At 57.9% G+C, this 17,070-nt stretch overlaps 1 protein-coding gene across 8 annotated transcripts in view; it reads right to left on the reverse strand.

Annotated features, from left to right (window-relative positions):
• Positions 1 to 17,070, reverse strand: part of KALRN (kalirin RhoGEF kinase) — a 424,214-nt gene that overhangs the window by 160,543 nt on the left and 246,601 nt on the right. For 2 of the 8 annotated variants that reach the window (XM_069732610.1, XM_069732614.1), the window contains exon 1: positions 9,117 to 9,242. The exons of 5 other annotated variants lie outside the window; for them this stretch is intronic. In XM_069732610.1, the coding sequence (XP_069588711.1) occupies positions 9,117 to 9,195 (79 nt within the window). In that variant the 5' untranslated portion in view covers positions 9,196 to 9,242. Of the gene's footprint in view, positions 1 to 445; positions 515 to 9,116; positions 9,243 to 17,070 lie in introns of those variants that run through there. One more of the 8 variants, XM_069732611.1, reaches the window with a different exon arrangement.

The raw sequence follows: 17,070 nt of genomic DNA on the forward strand, positions 1-17,070 counted from the left end.
AGCTCAGCTCACTCACCATAGGCTTAGATACAGCAGCTCAGTGCACTCACCATAGGCTCAGATACAGCAGCTCAGCGCACTCACCATAGGCTCAGATACAGCAGCTCAGCGCACTCACCATAGGCTATATAATATAATGTACTGTAGTGTAATATAACGTAGTGTAATATAACACACTGTAATGTAATATAATGCACGGTAGTGTAATATAACGCACAGTAGTGTAATTAGTGTAGTGTAATATTCTGTAATGTAATATAACCTACTGTAGTGTAATATATAACGTTATCTGCTATAAGGAGCAGCAGTGTGACAATATCACGCAGCGTGGTTTATATGGGAGGATTATACAGTGTCACAATGTAGCGCTTGTACAATGACTGATATAATGTTGTGCAGTGTAATAATATAATGACCGGACACAGATATAACTGGCGGCACCGACCTCTGATGTTCAGCATACAGCAGCGAGCAGCCGCCATCCTCTCGTCTCTCTGTCCGCGCACAGACTGACAGCGATGGGCGAGCACGCCGCCGGGACTTGCCTGCACGGCCGTGACTCACCCGGGCTCAGGTACCTGCCGAGCGGCTTCCTCCTCACTGACTATTAATAACCGTCCTGGGATTAGTAATTATAGTCATTAATCTGCGGGAATGTGAGTGCGGGGCCCCATCCTGGGACCGCGGAGCCCGAGCCTGGGACCGCGGGGCCCAAGCCTGGGACCGCGGAGCTCGAGCCTGGGACCGCGGGGCACGAGCCTGGGAACGCGGGGCCCGAGCCTGGGAACGCGGGGCCCGAGCCTGGGAACGCGGGGCCCCATCCTGGGACCGCGGGGCCCCGAGCCTGGGATCGCGGGGCCCCAGCCTGGGACCGCGGGGCCCGAGCCTGGGACCGCGGGGCCCGAGCCTGGGACCGCGGGGCCCCGAGCCTGGGATCGCGGGGCCCCATCCTGGGACCGCGGGGCCCGAGCCTGGGACCGCAGAGCCCGAGCCTGGGACCGCGGAGCCCGAGCCTGGGACCGCGGAGCCCGAGCCTGGGACAGCGGGGCCCGAGCCTGGGACCGCGGAGCCCGAGCCTGGGATCGCGGGGCCCGAGCCTGGGACCGCGGGGCCCGAGCCTGGGACTCGATCCTGGGACCGTAGCGACAGACGCGCCACAGATCCACTCAGGACATCGCAAATCTGACAACAAGAAGATCGGGACCTCCGGAACCAGTGCAGCCCCCCGAGAATCAGCCCGGGCATGCTATAAACGCACCTCCCAATATCTAAGGGGAAACAATGGGATCCATCAGGACCACAGCAGGAGGTTGGCAATGATGGGGATGATACTCCCGGCTTGTGCCCCATCGTGGCCACATACAGTGCATGCGCCCGGTGTGAACAGAGCCAAGACGTCTCGGGTGCCCACCATGTGACCCGGGTGCGGGGCAGCGCCGACATTCGCAGCGTGCAGCACAATCCGGGCGTGGCCGCCATTACTATGATAACGAGGGCGTCTATCAGAATGTTATGTAATCGTGCTCTTATCGTCAGGATCACCGCGCTGCAGAACTACAACTCCCTGCAGCCAGCACAGGATGATGGGAGTAGTAACTGCACAGATGGAAGACCCGAGACTGTAATAACCCCGGGCCGCGGACTCATACACAGACACCAGAAATTCACCATTACAAGAAGAGCCATTCTGAGTGCTCGGAAAGCTGGGTGACGGCCGTGCGGGCCCAGAATGTGCTTAACCCTAAGGACGACTCCTGACAGATGGTCGGAGATTCTCGCCTCCCTGAACGGCGGCCGGAGAACAGACAATAATTGCGTCTTACGGGATCTTCTGGCGCTGAGCGGAGTCCAATAAAGGGGTAATCCCGTCACCGCTCTGCGCCTGGCAGATAATTAACGAGGGCTAATTAACGCGACTGACAGCAGACGGCGGCCGTGTCCCCGGCATCAGTCCTCACTGCCGTCACACCGGCCCGTCCCCTCCATCACCGAGGAGCGGAATGTGGTGGAACTGGTCGGGCCGGCTCTCCGCCATTCTGGGTTGTGCCAGTTTCATCCTCGGGGGTCACTTCCAGGAGCTGACGGGCAGGGGGGTCTCTGACTGCTCTAGGAACAGGTAAAGTCTGGGCAGAAGCTGCTACACATACGGGGGTCACAACTCAGGCGTCCATCGCTGGAGCGTCCGCCCCTGGGGTCACGCCGGGACCACTGTCCTCCATCTCCGCAGATTCCTCTAAGCTTCCTTTCCAGAGCATTGATGTGAGAACCCGGCAGATGTTACGTTACACTCTCCACAGTGTCAGAGGACTACAAGTCCCAGAGAGCCCCAAACATGTATAAAAAAAAGGAGACAGCAGTGACGGCAGAGAGCGGCTCCGCAGTGACAGCAGAGCCCGGCGCACAAGCCTCCACGGTAACGGCAGAGAGCGGCGCACAAGGCTCCACAGTAACAGCAGAGTGCGGTGCACACGGCTCCACGGTAACAGCAGAGAGCGGTGCACAAGGCTCCACGGTAACAGTAGAGAGCGGTGCACAAGGCTCCACGGTAACAGAAGAGAGCGGCGCACAAGGCTCCACAGTAACAGCAGAGAGCGGTGCACAAGGCTCCACAGTAACAGCAGAGAGCGGTGCACACGGCTCCACGGTAACAGCAGAGAGCGGTGCACAAGGCTCCACGGTAACAGCAGAGAGCGGCGCACAAGGCTCCACGGTAACAGCAGAGAGCGGTGCACAAGGCTCCACAGTAACAGTAGAGAGCGGCGCACACGGCTCCACGGTAACAGCAGAGAGCGGTGCACACGGCTCCACGGTAACAGCAGAGAGAGGCGCACACGGCTCCACGGTAACAGCAGGGAGCGGTGCACACGGCTCCACGGTAACAGCAGAGAGCGGTGCACACGGCTCCACGGTAACAGCAGAGAGCAGCGCACAAGGCTCCACGGTAACAGCAGAGAGCAGCGCACAAGGCTCCAAGGTAACAGTAGAGAGCGGCGCACAAGTCTCCACGGTAATAGCAAAGAGGCGCACAAGGCTCCACAGTAACAGCAGAGAGTGATGAACACGGCTCCATGGTAACAGCAGAGAGCGGCGCACACGGCTCCACGGTAACAGCAGAGAGCGGTGCACAAGGCTCCACGGTAACAGCAGAGAGCGGTGCACAAGGCTCCACGGTAACAGCAGAGAGCGGTGCACAAGGCTCCACGGTAACAGCAGAGAGCGGTGCACACGGCTCCACGGTAACGGCAGAGAGCGGCGCACAAGGCTCCACAGTAACAGCAGAGAGCGGTGCACAAGGCTCCACGGTAACAGCATAGAGAGGCGCACACGGCTCCACGGTAACAGCAGAGAGCGGTGCACACGGCTCCACGGTAACAGCAGAGAGCGGTGCACACGGCTCCACGGTAACAGCAGAGAGCGGCGCACAAGGCTCCACGGTAACAGCAGAGAGAGGCACACAAGGCTCCACGGTAACAGTAGAAAGCGGCGCACAAGTCTCCACGGTAACAGCAAAGAGGCGCACAAGGCTCCACAGTAACAGCAGAGAGTGATGCACACGGCTCCACGGTAACAGCAGAGAGCGGCGCACAAGCCTCCACGGTAATAGCAGAGAGCGGCGCACAAGCCTCCACGGTAAAGGAGAGTGGTGCATACGGCTCCACGGTAACAGCAGACAGCAGTGCACACGGCTCCACGGTAACAGCAGAGAGCGGTGCACACGGCTCCACGGTAACAGCAGAGAGCGGTGCACACGGCTCCACGGTAACAGCAGAGAGGTGCGCACAAGGCTCCACGGTAACAGCAGAGAGCGGTGCACACGGCTCCACGGTAACAGCAGAGAGCGGTGCACACAGCTCCACAGTAACGGCAGAGCGCGGCGCACAAGGCTCCTCGGTAATGGCAGAGCGCAGCACACATGGCTCCATGGTGACAGCAGAGCGCAGCGCACAAGGCTCCTCGGTAACGGCAGAGCGCAGCACACAAGGCTCCACGGTAACGGCAGAGCGCAGCACACAAGGCTCCACGGTAACAACAGAGAGAGGTGCACAAAACCCTGCAATGACAGCAGATCGCAGCGCACATGGCTCCTCCGTGACAGCAGAGCGCTACACACATGGCTCTGCTAACCTTGAGAAGAGTGTAAACAGAGCGAAGGTTAGTGCCCTACTATGTGCAAACAGCCACCACCATCATCTGCGACCAAAAGCATAACAACTTCCACCAGCAAGACTCCTCCCGCGCTGCACCTCAAACCCCGAAATCTGCAACCGCCCACAGTCAGCGACTCCATCCCCGCCGCCCCGATGGGTAATATCTACAGGAATAACAACCAACACGACGGCCCTGTGTGAAAGTAATCATATAATATGCAGGTTATATCAGTGCTGGAGCGTTATAAGAGGGGCTGATATCAGTCACATATGGTGTAATGTCTGGAGGTTATATCAGTACTGGAGCATTATAAGAGGGGCTGATATCAGTCACATATGGTGTAATGTCTGGGGGTTATATCAGTACTGGAGCGTTATAAGAGGGGCTGATATCAGTCACATATGGTGTAATGTCTGGGGGTTATATCAGTACTGGAGCGTTATAAGAGGGGCTGATATCAGTCACATATGGTGTAATGTCTGGGGGTTATATCAGTACTGGAGCGTTATAAGAGGGGCTGATATCAGTCACATATGGTGTAATGTCTGGAGGTTATATCAGTACTGGAGCGTTATAAGAGGCTGATATCAGTCACATATGGTGTAATGTCTGGGGGTTATATCAGTACTGGAGCGTTATAAGAGGGGCTGATATCAGTCACATATGGTGTAATGTCTGGAGGTTATATCAGTACTGGAGCGTTATAAGAGGCTGATATCAGTCACATATGGTGTAATGTCTGGAGGTTATATCAGTACTGGAACGTTATAAGAGGGGCTGATATCAGTCACATATGGTGTAATGTCTGGGGGTTATATCAGTACTGGAGCGTTATAAGAGGGGCTGATATCAGTCACATATGGTGTAATGTCTGGAGGTTATATCAGTACTGGAGCGTTATAAGAGGCTGATATCAGTCACATATGGTGTAATGTCTGGAGATTATATCAGTACTGGAGCGTTATAAGAGGGGCTGATATCAGTCACATATGGTGTAATGTCTGCGGTGATATCAGTACTGGAGCGTTATAAGAGGGGCTGATATCAGTCACATATGGTGTAATGTCTGGAGGATATATCAGTACTGGAGCGTTATAAGAGGGGCTGATATCAGTCACATATGGTGTAATATCTGGGGGTTATATCAGTACTGGAGCGTTATAAGAGGGGCAGATATCAGTCACATATGGTGTAATGTCTGGGGGTTATATCAGTACTGGAGCGTTATAAGAGGGGCTGATATCAGTCACATATGATGTAATGTCTAGAGGTTATATCAGTACTGGAGCGTTATAAGAGAGGCCGATATCAGTCACATGTGGTGTAATGTCTGGGGTTATATCAGTACTGGAGCGTTATAAGAGGGGCTGATATCAGTCACATATGGTGTAATGTCTGGGGGTTATATCAGTACTGGAGCATTATAAGAGGGGCTGATATCAGTCACATATGGTGTAATGTCTGGGGGTTATATCAGTACTGGAGCGTTATAAGAGGGGCTGATATCAGTCACATATGATGTAATGTCTGGAGGTTATATCAGTACTGGAGCGTTATAAGAGGGGCTGATATCAGTCACATATGATGTAATGTCTGGAGGTTATATCAGTACTGGAGCGTTATAAGAGGGGCTGATATCAGTCACATATGGTGTAATGTCTGGGGTTATATCGGTACTGGAGCGTTATAAGAGGGGCTGATATCAGTCACATATGGTGTAATGTCTGGGGGTTATATCAGTACTGGAGCATTATAAGAGGCTGATATCAGTCACATATGATGTAATGTCTGGGGGTTATATCAGTACTGGAGCGTTATAAGAGGGGCTGATATCAGTCACATATGGTGTAATGTCTGGGGTTATATCAGTACTGGAGCGTTATAAGAGGGGCTGATATCAGTCACATATGGTGTAATGTCTGGAGGTTATATCAGTACTGGAGCGTTATAAGAGGGGCTGATATCAGTCACATATGGTGTAATGTCTGGGGGTTATATCAGTACTGGAGCGTTATAAGAGGGGCTGATATCAGTCACATATGGTGTAATGTCTGGGGGTTATATCAGTACTGGAGCGTTATAAGAGGGGCTGATATCAGTCACATATGGTGTAATGTCTGGAGGTTATATCAGTACTGGAGCGTTATAAGAGGGGCTGATATCAGTCACATATGGTGTAATAACAGGGGGATATATCAGTACTGGAGCGTTATAAGAGGGGCTGATATCAGTCACATATGGTGTAATGTCTGGGGGTTATATCAGTACTGGAGCGTTATAAGAGGGGCTGATATCAGTCACATATGGTGTAATGTCTGGGGGTTATATCAGTACTGGAGTGTTATAAGAGGGGCTGATATCAGTCACATATGGTGTAATGTCTGGAGGTTATATCAGTACTGGAGCATTATAAGAGGGGCTGATATCAGTCACATATGGTGTAATGTCTGGGGGTTATATCAGTACTGGAGCGTTATAAGAGGGGCTGATATCAGTCACATATGGTGTAATGTCTGGGGGTTATATCAGTACTGGAGCGTTATAAGAGGCTGATATCAGTCACATATGGTGTAATGTCTGGTGGTTATATCAGTACTGGAGCGTTATAAGAGGCTGATATCAGTCACATATGGTGTAATGTCTGGGGGTTATATCAGTACTGTAGCGTTATAAGAGGCTGATATCAGTCACATATGGTGTAATGTCTGGGGGTTATATCAGTACTGGAGCGTTATAAGAGGGGCTGATATCAGTCACATATGGTGTAATGTCTGGAGGTTATATCAGTACTGGAGCGTTATAAGAGGGGCTGATATCAGTCACATATGGTGTAATGTCTGGAGGTTATATCAGTACTGGAGCGTTATAAGAGGCTGATATCAGTCACATATGGTGTAATGTCTGGAGGTTATATCAGTACTGGAGCGTTATAAGAGGCTGATATCAGTCACATATGGTGTAATGTCTGGGGGTTATATCAGTACTGTAGCGTTATAATATATTATTGATATCTATCAGTCACATATGTGGATGTTGGGGGCAGGGAGCTCTATCCGTCACTTATGAAGGGCAGCAGTGTCAACCATGGATGATACCAGGGAACAATCGCTGTCTCCACCTGTCCATCACCTGCAGTTGCTGCAGACTGTAGTGTATTCCTGTAGACGGCGGATATAGTATGGTGGACAATGGGAGGAGGGCACATTCTTGGGCAAGTTACAACTGATGCCAACATGCGATTGATTCAAGCCAGCGATGCCCGAATCAGACCCCTGGGGGAACTAGTGGTGCCAAGCAGCCATAAAGCCACAGGAAGTCGGCTCAAAATCGTGGCGGGTGGCCAGTGAAGGGTTAAAAGCAGAAGTTCAGGATCCTGATAAACCAGAGAGGATCCCTGGAGAGGATGGCAGCGGTGCGGGCGCAGGTCTGTGAGGGCGAGGTGCAGACCCTGGTGATGTAGGGGGGTGGAATTGCTACAGATACGATGGGAAGCCTCTAGGTGCGCCGGCGGCCATTGTGCGGCGCCTCAGCGGCAGTGCGCGCGCCATGTATATGATGACACTGGTACAGACCCGACAGCTCCAGGTTACCGAAAACGATCAGAAGAAGGTAATGGAAAACATCCGACCGCTCAGCGGACGACAGCGGCCATAATGAAAACCTTTCCTGAGGAGTCGCTTAGCAGTCCAGGGAGCGCAGCACCCGACACCAAAGCCGAGGAGGAACGCTCTGCAGACGGGGCCCTGCCGGGAGTGGAACCAGGATGAAGCCGCTTCATGGCCCCAGAGACCAGTGCAAAACCTGCGGGCAGATACCAGGAGACGGCGGGCAGATCCCGAGAGACGGCGGGCAGATCCCGAGAGACGTGGGGCAGATCCCGAGAGACGGCGGGCAGATCCCGAGAGACGGCGGGCAGATACCGAGAGACGGCGGGCAGATCCCGAGAGACGGCGGGCAGATCCCGAGAGACGGCGGGCACATCCCGAGAGACGTGGGGCAGATCCCGAGAGACGGCGGGCAGATCCCGAGAGACGGCGGGCAGATCCCGAGAGACGGCGGGCAGATCCCGAGAGACGGCGGGCAGATCCCGAGAGACGGCGGGCAGATACCTGGAGGGGGAGGTGGCAGGCAGATATGGGTTGTTAGGGGCAGATACAGGGAGGTGGCGGCAGCAGGCAGATAAGGGGAGGTGGCAGGCAGATATGGAGTGTCAGGGGCAGATACGGGGAGATGGTGGCAGCGGGCAGAATGCAGATATGGGAAGGTGGAGGCAACGGGCAGATACGGGGAGCTGGCAAGCAGATATGCGGTGTCAGGGGCAGCGGGCAGATATGGGGGGCAGCAGCGGGCAGGTGAAGGCACATGGTAAGTTATTTGCACCAATGGTAGACACCACATTAGACTGCAGTCACAGAACGTCTCATTAGACCGCTTCCCTCTGGTCTCGTACTTGACATTTGGCAAATCCAGGGAACAGTTTCAGCTCCCCTCCCCCGTCCATTCATAAAAGAACAATCCCGGCACTAAGTACCAAGAGAAGAGCGAGTATCACTCATGAGGGGGCAGATACTGACCGACCCCATAACATCTCAGCAGCTGGAGTCTCCCAATATCACAAGAACCATAGACCCCCTCCCACCACATCCACAGATATTGACCCCCAATATCAAGGACAGTGCAGCCCCCACACTGCCCCTATGTCATTACTAAATGTGCCGATACTGACCACAAAGTCACAAGCCCCCACTTCACCACCACAGATACCGACCCCCTTCTGCCCCTCCAGCTCCGTCCTACGTCTTATAGGAGACGATACAACATCTGGATCTACTGGAAACCAAAATCCCGAATAATCACAACGTGTGGGGGCAGGAGTTCCCCCGCAGGGTCACATCTGCCCTCAGGGCACCATTAGAGGACATGGGGAGGCCCCTAATATCGGAGCCTGGTCTCCGGGGAGAACTCACCGCCCAGCAGACAGCAGCACCTGCAGCAGAACCAGGACGCGGAGCAGAGAGCCGGCGCGCGGGGGCTTCCACTCTTCATCCTCTCACCACCAGCAATAAGCCCCAAGCACCAGGGACAGAGAGCGGCTCACCTCGCAGGGCAGGAGGAGCCACCGCCGGGGAGGGAGGAGCGGCTCCATGTGTACAGCTCCCAACACAGGGCTCTGCACACGGGATCGTACCCACCACTACGCAGGGAGATCGTACCCACTGCACGCACCACTGCGCGGGGAGATCGTACCCACCGCACGCACCACTACGCGGGGAGATCGTACCCACCACTACGCAGGGAGATCGTACCCACTGCACCCACCACTACGCGGGGAGATCGTACCCACCGCACGCACCACTACGCGGGGAGATCGTACCCACCGCACGCACCACTGCGCGGGGAGATCGTACCCACCGCACGCACCACTACGCGGGGAGATCGTACCCACTGCACGCACCACTACGCGGGGAGATCGTACCCACTGCACGCACCACTACGCGGGGAGATCGTACCCACCGCACGCACCACTACGCGGGGAGATCGTACCCACTGCACGCACCACTGCGCGGGGAGATCGTACCCACCGCACGCACCACTACGCGGGGAGATCGTACCCACTGCACGCACCACTACGCGGGGAGATCGTACCCACCGCACGCACCACTACGCGGGGAGATCGTACCCACTGCACGCACCACTACGCGGGGAGATCGTACCCACCGCACGCACCACTACGCGGGGAGATCGTACCCACTGCACGCACCACTACGCGGGGAGATCGTACCCACCGCACGCACCACTACGCGGGGAGATCGTACCCACTGCACGCACCACTACGCGGGGAGATCGTACCCACCGCACGCACCACTGCGCGGGGAGATCGTACCCACCGCACGCACCACTGCGCGGGGAGATCGTACCCACTGTACACACCACTACGCGGGGAGATCGTACCCACTGCACGCACCACTGCGCGGGGAGATCGTACCCACTGCACGCACCACTACGCAGGGAGATCGTACCCACCGCACGCACCACTACGCGGGGAGATCGTACCCACTGCACGCACCACTGCGCGGGGAGATCGTACCCACTGCACGCACCACTACGCGGGGAGATCGTACCCACCGCACGCACCACTGCGCGGGGAGATCGTACCCACCGCACGCACCACTGCGCGGGGAGATCGTACCCACTGTACACACCACTACGCGGGGAGATCGTACCCACTGCACGCACCACTGCGCGGGGAGATCGTACCCACTGCACGCACCACTACGCAGGGAGATCGTACCCACCGCACGCACCACTACGCGGGGAGATCGTACCCACCGCACGCACCACTACGCGGGGAGATCGTACCCACTGCACGCACCACTACGCGGGGAGATCGTACCCACTGCACGCACCACTGCGCGGAGAGATCGTACCCACCGCACGCACCACTACGCGGGGAGATCGTACCCACCGCACGCACCACTGCGCGGGGAGATTGTACCCACTGCACGCACCACTACGCGGGGAGATCGTACCCACTGCACGGGAGATCGTACCCACCGCACGCACCACTGCGCGGGGAGATCGTACCCACTGCACGCACCACTACGCGGGGAGATCGTACCCACTGCACGCACCACTACGCGGGGAGATCGTACCCACTGCACGCACCACTGCGCGGGGAGATCGTACCCACTGCACGCACCACTACGCAGGGAGATCGTACCCACCGCACGCACCACTACGCGGGGAGATCGTACCCACCGCACGCACCACTACGCGGGGAGATCGTACCCACTGCACGCACCACTACGCGGGGAGATCGTACCCACTGCACGCACCACTGCGCGGGGAGATCGTACCCACCGCACGCACCACTACGCGGGGAGATCGTACCCACCGCACGCACCACTGCGCGGGGAGATTGTACCCACTGCACGCACCACTACGCGGGGAGATCGTACCCACTGCACGGGAGATCGTACCCACCGCACGCACCACTGCGCGGGGAGATCGTACCCACCGCACGCACCACTGCGCGGGGAGATCGTACCCACTGTACACACCACTACGCGGGGAGATCGTACCCACTGCACGCACCACTGCGCGGGGAGATCGTACCCACTGCACGCACCACTACGCAGGGAGATCGTACCCACCGCACGCACCACTACGCGGGGAGATCGTACCCACCGCACGCACCACTACGCGGGGAGATCGTACCCACTGCACGCACCACTACGCGGGGAGATCGTACCCACTGCACGCACCACTGCGCGGGGAGATCGTACCCACCGCACGCACCACTACGCGGGGAGATCGTACCCACCGCACGCACCACTGCGCGGGGAGATTGTACCCACTGCACGCACCACTACGCGGGGAGATCGTACCCACTGCACGGGAGATCGTACCCACCGCACGCACCACTGCGCGGGGAGATCGTACCCACTGCACGCACCACTACGCGGGGAGATCGTACCCACTGCACGCACCACTACGTGGGGAGATCGTACCCACCGCACGCACCACTACGCGGGGAGATCGTACCCACTGCACGCACCACTACGTGGGGAGATCGTACCCACTGCACGCACCACTACGCGGGGAGATCGTACCCACTGCACGCACCACTACGTGGGGAGATCGTACCCACCGCACGCACCACTGCACACGGGATCGTACCCACTGCACGCACCACTGCACACGGGATCGTACCCACCGCACGCACCACTGCGCGGGGAGATCGTACCCACCGCACGCACCACTACGCGGGGAGATCGTACCCACCGCACGCACCACTGCGCGGGGAGATCGTACCCACTGCACGCACCACTACGCGGGGAGATCGTACCCACCGCACGCACCACTGCACACAGGATCGTACCCACTGCACGCACCACTACGCGGGGAGATCGTACCCACCGCACGCACCACTACGCGGGGAGATCATACCCACTGCACGCACCACTACGCAGACGCAGGGAGATCGTACCCACCGCACGCACCACTGCACACGGGATCGTACCCACTGCACGCACCACTACGCGGGGAGATCGTACCCACCGCACGCACCACTACGCGGGGAGATCGTACCCACCGCACGCACCACTACACGGGGAGATCGTACCCACTACGCGGGAGATCGTACCCACTGCACGCACCACTACGCGGGGAGATCGTACCCACCGCACGCACCACTACGCGGAGAGATCGTACCCACTGCACGCACCACTACGCGGGGAGATCATACTCGAGGTCCCAGCGCAGAGGCTGACGAGGTCATTACTATATGATGGCGCATTACCAGAATGGCTTCTCCCGTGTTATAATCTGATAATTTATGTAACTTTCTTCCTCTCACACGTGGGAGTTGGAGTTACGGGAACGATGGAAACTCTACATTCGAGAAGACGGCGAAGCAGAGAAACAAAGTATCGGCGTCTGTGGAAACAACGATGCCGAACACGAAGAATAACAAACTTTGCACGGCTGCAGCCCAGACGGCGCAGGTTCTGCGGAGCCCACAGTCTGAGCCCAGGAGCTTCATGGTGCCGTCCTGCTCCAGCCAGCGCTTGGCCGGGGGGCTGCAGGAGGATGCGTCTGTCCTCGTCAGCCCAGGTGCGGCATTTCCAGGGCACAGGTCATCCGGCATCTGTTTCCCGAGTCCACCATTAGAGGCGTATGATGGGGAGACAGGATACCAGCTGGATGGATGGAGCACCCTGAAGGAACAGGTGAATCCCAGCTCCCCCGCATTGTCAGCAATGATTGGGGGGCCGGCAGAGAACCATGGACTCCTTCTATCCTAAGAGCCCTGCCTTTCCCAAGTGTCACTCCAGGGCCAGTGTCTGTGAGTGACGAGCCCCACTGTCTGCATCCCGAGGGATGGACGACTCTGCCCGACTGATCAATCAGATCTGACGATATAAAGCCCCTCGTGAATGTGAAGTATGTGAGAGGACAGGACGGCAGAGGGCAGGACGGCAGGACGGCAGAGGGCAGGACGGCAGAGGGCAGGACGGCAGAGGGCAGGACGGCAGAGGGCAGGACGGCAGAGGGCAGGACGGCAGAGGGCAGGACGGCAGAGGGCAGGACGGCAGAGGGCAGGACGGCAGAGGGCAGGACGGCAGAGGGCAGGACGGCAGAGGACAGGACGGCAGAGGACAGGACGGCAGAGGGCCGGACGGCAGAGGGCCGGACGGCAGAGGGCCGGACGGCAGAGGGCCGGACGGCAGAGGGCCGGACGGCAGAGGACCGGACGGCAGAGGACCGGACGGCAGAACGGCAGAGGACAGGACGGCAGAGGACCGGACGGCAGAGGGCAGGACGGCAGAGGGCAGGACGGCAGAGGGCAGGACGGCAGAGGGCAGGACGGCAGAGGGCAGGACGGCAGAGGACAGGACGGCAGAGGACCGGACGGCAGAGGACCGGACGGCAGAGGACCGGACGGCAGAGGACAGGACGGCAGAGGACAGGACGGCAGAGGACAGGACGGCAGAGGACAGGACGGCAGAGGACAGGACGGCAGAGGACAGGACGGCAGAGGACCAGACGGCAGAGGACAGGCGGGCAGAGGGCAGGACGGCAGAGGACCGGACGGCAGAGGACCGGCCGGCAGAGGGCAGGACGGCAGAGGGCAGGACGGCAGAGGGCAGGACGGCAGAGGGCAGGACGGCAGGACGGCAGAGGGCAGGACGGCAGAGGGCCGGACGGCAGAGGGCCGGACGGCAGAGGGCCGGCCGGCAGAGGGCCGGCCGGCAGAGGGCCGGACGGCAGAGGACCGGACGGCAGAGGACCGGCCGGCAGAGGGCAGGACGGCAGAGGGCAGGACGGCAGAGGGCAGGACGGCAGAGGGCAGGACGGCAGGACGGCAGAGGGCCGGACGGCAGAGGGCCGGCCGGCAGAGGGCCGGCCGGCAGAGGGCCGGCCGGCAGAGGGCCGGCCGGCAGAGGGCCGGACGGCAGAGGGCCGGACGGCAGAGGGCAGGACGGCAGAGGGCAGGACGGCAGAGGGCAGAGGACAGGACGGCAGAGGGCAGGACGGCAGAGGGCAGAGGACAGGACGGCAGAGGGCAGGACGGCAGAGGGCAGAGGACAGGACGGCAGAGGACAGGACGGCAGAGGACAGGACGGCAGAGGACCGGACGGCAGAGGGCAGGACGGCAGAGGACAGGACGGCAGAGGACAGGACGGCAGAGGACAGGACGGCAGAGGGCAGGACGGCAGAGGACAGGACGGCAGAGGACCGGCCGGCAGAGGACAGGACGGCAGAGGGCAGGACGGCAGAGGGCAGAGGACAGGACGGCAGAGGGCAGGACGGCAGAGGGCAGAGGACAGGACGGCAGAGGACCGGACGGCAGAGGGCAGGACGGCAGAGGGCAGGACGGCAGAGGACCGGACGGCAGAGGGCAGGACGGCAGAGGGCAGGACGGCAGAGGGCAGGACGGCAGAGGGCAGGACGGCAGAGGACAGGACGGCAGAGGACCGGACGGCAGAGGACCGGACGGCAGAGGACCGGACGGCAGAGGACAGGACGGCAGAGGACAGGACGGCAGAGGACAGGACGGCAGAGGACAGGACGGCAGAGGACAGGACGGCAGAGGACAGGACGGCAGAGGACAGGACGGCAGAGGACCGGACGGCAGAGGACAGGCGGGCAGAGGACAGGCCGCCGGGTTGCTGACTACCAAGGCACTGAACATGCACTCCCCGTATTCAGAGCCCTGGCAGCACAGGGCCACAATGAGTCTATGGGATTGGGGCGTCTGGCAGTCCAGAGTTTTCGGCAATGCACACGATCCTGGCCTGGAGAAGGAGAGGGGAGCACCCCACAAACCGCAGGCAATCTCCATACACCAACCCTGGTTATCCTCCTATCACACCCAGAGCTGCGCTCACAGTTCTGCTGCTTCCCCCTTAACTGCCAGGTCTAAATTCATCACCTTCTTAAAGATGTCTTCTTGCTGTCAGTGAAAGGCTGAAAGGACAGTTTATAGTCTGCACATAAAAAAAAAAAAACAATGTTTCTATTCATTGACAGCAAGTAGACAAAAGTCAGTGAGGAAGGGAAAAGAATAAAAGCACGGCAGGAGAAGAGGAAGGAAGGCTCGTCTGTAATGGAGGAGGCTCCTAATCCCCGAGGTGGAGAACCTCCCGAAACAAGTCTATTACCACCCGGCCCATGGGCCTGGAAGGGTAAGGGGCCATTTAATTGGGACGCTACAGCACATTATAGGAAGAGATCGCCATCTATCAGCTCTCCACCCTCCTGTCAAGATCACACCTCACCACCTGCACGCTTGACCCGCTCCCATCCCACCTCATCCCTAACCTTTCCACGGTCTTCATCCCAACCCTAACGCACCTCTTCAACCTCTCACTCACAACAGGTGTCTTTCCCTCATCCTTCAAGCATGCCAAGATCACACCCATCCTCAAAAAGCCCTCCCTCGACCCATCCTCTGTGTCTAGCTATCGCCCAATATCTCTTCTCCCTTATGCCTCCAAATTGCTGGAGCAACACGTCCATCTTGAACTGTCCTCCCACTTCTCCTCCTGCTCCCTCTTTGATCGGTTACAATCAGGCTTCCGTTCCCATCACTCAACTGAAACTGCCCTAACTAAAGTCACCAATGACCTACTAACTGCCAGGAGCAAGCGACACTACTCTGTCCTCCTTCTCCTGGACTTGTCTTCTGCCTTTGACACTGTAGACCACTCCCTTTTGCTACAAATCCTCTCATCCCTTGGCATCACAGACTTGGCCCTTTCCTGGATCTCGTCATATCTGACAGACCGAACATTCAGTGTCTCCCTCCCCCACACCACCTCCTCACTTCGCCCCTTGTCAGTCGGTGTTCCTCAAGGCTCTGTTCTAGGACCCCTACTCTTCTCCATCTACACTTTCGGCCTGGGACAGCTCATAGAATCCCACGGTATGCAGTACCATCTCTACGCTGACGACACGCAGATCTACCTCTCCGGACCTGACCTCTCCTCCTTGCTTACCAAAATCCCGCACTGTCTGTCTGCCATTTCAGCCTTCTTTTCTGCTCGCTTTCTACAACTGAACATGGACAAAACAGAATTCATCATCTTTCCCCCATCTCACTCTACCCCTCCACCAGACCTATCCATCAATGTCAATGGCTGCTCACGATCCCCAGTCCCACACGCCCGGTGCCTCGGGGTGATCCTCGACTCTGCCCTCTCTTTCAAGCCACATATCCAAGCCCTTGCCTCCTCCTGTCGTCTCAAACTCAAAAATATTTCCCGGATCCGTGCTTTCCTTGACCGCAACACTGCAAAAACGCTAGTGCATGCCCTTATCATCTCCCGCCTCGACTACTGCAATCTCCTACTCTCTGGACTCCCCTCTAGCACTCTGGCACCCCTCCAATCCATTCTACACTCTGCTGCCCGACTAATCCACCTGTCCCCCCGCTATTCCCCAGCCTCTCCCCTGTGTCAAGCCCTTCACTGGCTTCCTATCGCCCAGAGACTCCAGTTCAAAACCCTCACACTGACATACAAAGCCATCCACAACCTGTCTCCTCCATACATCTGTGACATGGTCTCCCGGTACCTACCTACACGCGACCTCCGATCCTCCCAAGACCTCCTTCTCTACTCCCCTCTCATCTCTTCTTCCCATAACCGCATCCAAGACTTCTCCCGTGCTTCCCCCATACTCTGGAACTCTCTACCCCAACACATCAGACTTGCGCCTACCATAGAAACCTTCAAAAAGAACCTGAAGACTCATCTCTTCCGACAAGCCTACAGCCTGCAGTGATCCTCAACCTACTGAACAGCCGCACAGCCAGCTCTTCCCTCTCCTAGTGTATCCTCACCCACCCCCTGCAGACTGTGAGCCCTCGCGGGCAGGGTCCTCCCTCCTTATGTACTCGTGTGCCTTGTTATC

The sequence above is a fragment of the Ranitomeya imitator genome, chromosome 7 (assembly GCF_032444005.1).
Source record: "Ranitomeya imitator isolate aRanImi1 chromosome 7, aRanImi1.pri, whole genome shotgun sequence".
Classification (NCBI taxonomy): domain Eukaryota; kingdom Metazoa; phylum Chordata; class Amphibia; order Anura; family Dendrobatidae; genus Ranitomeya; species Ranitomeya imitator.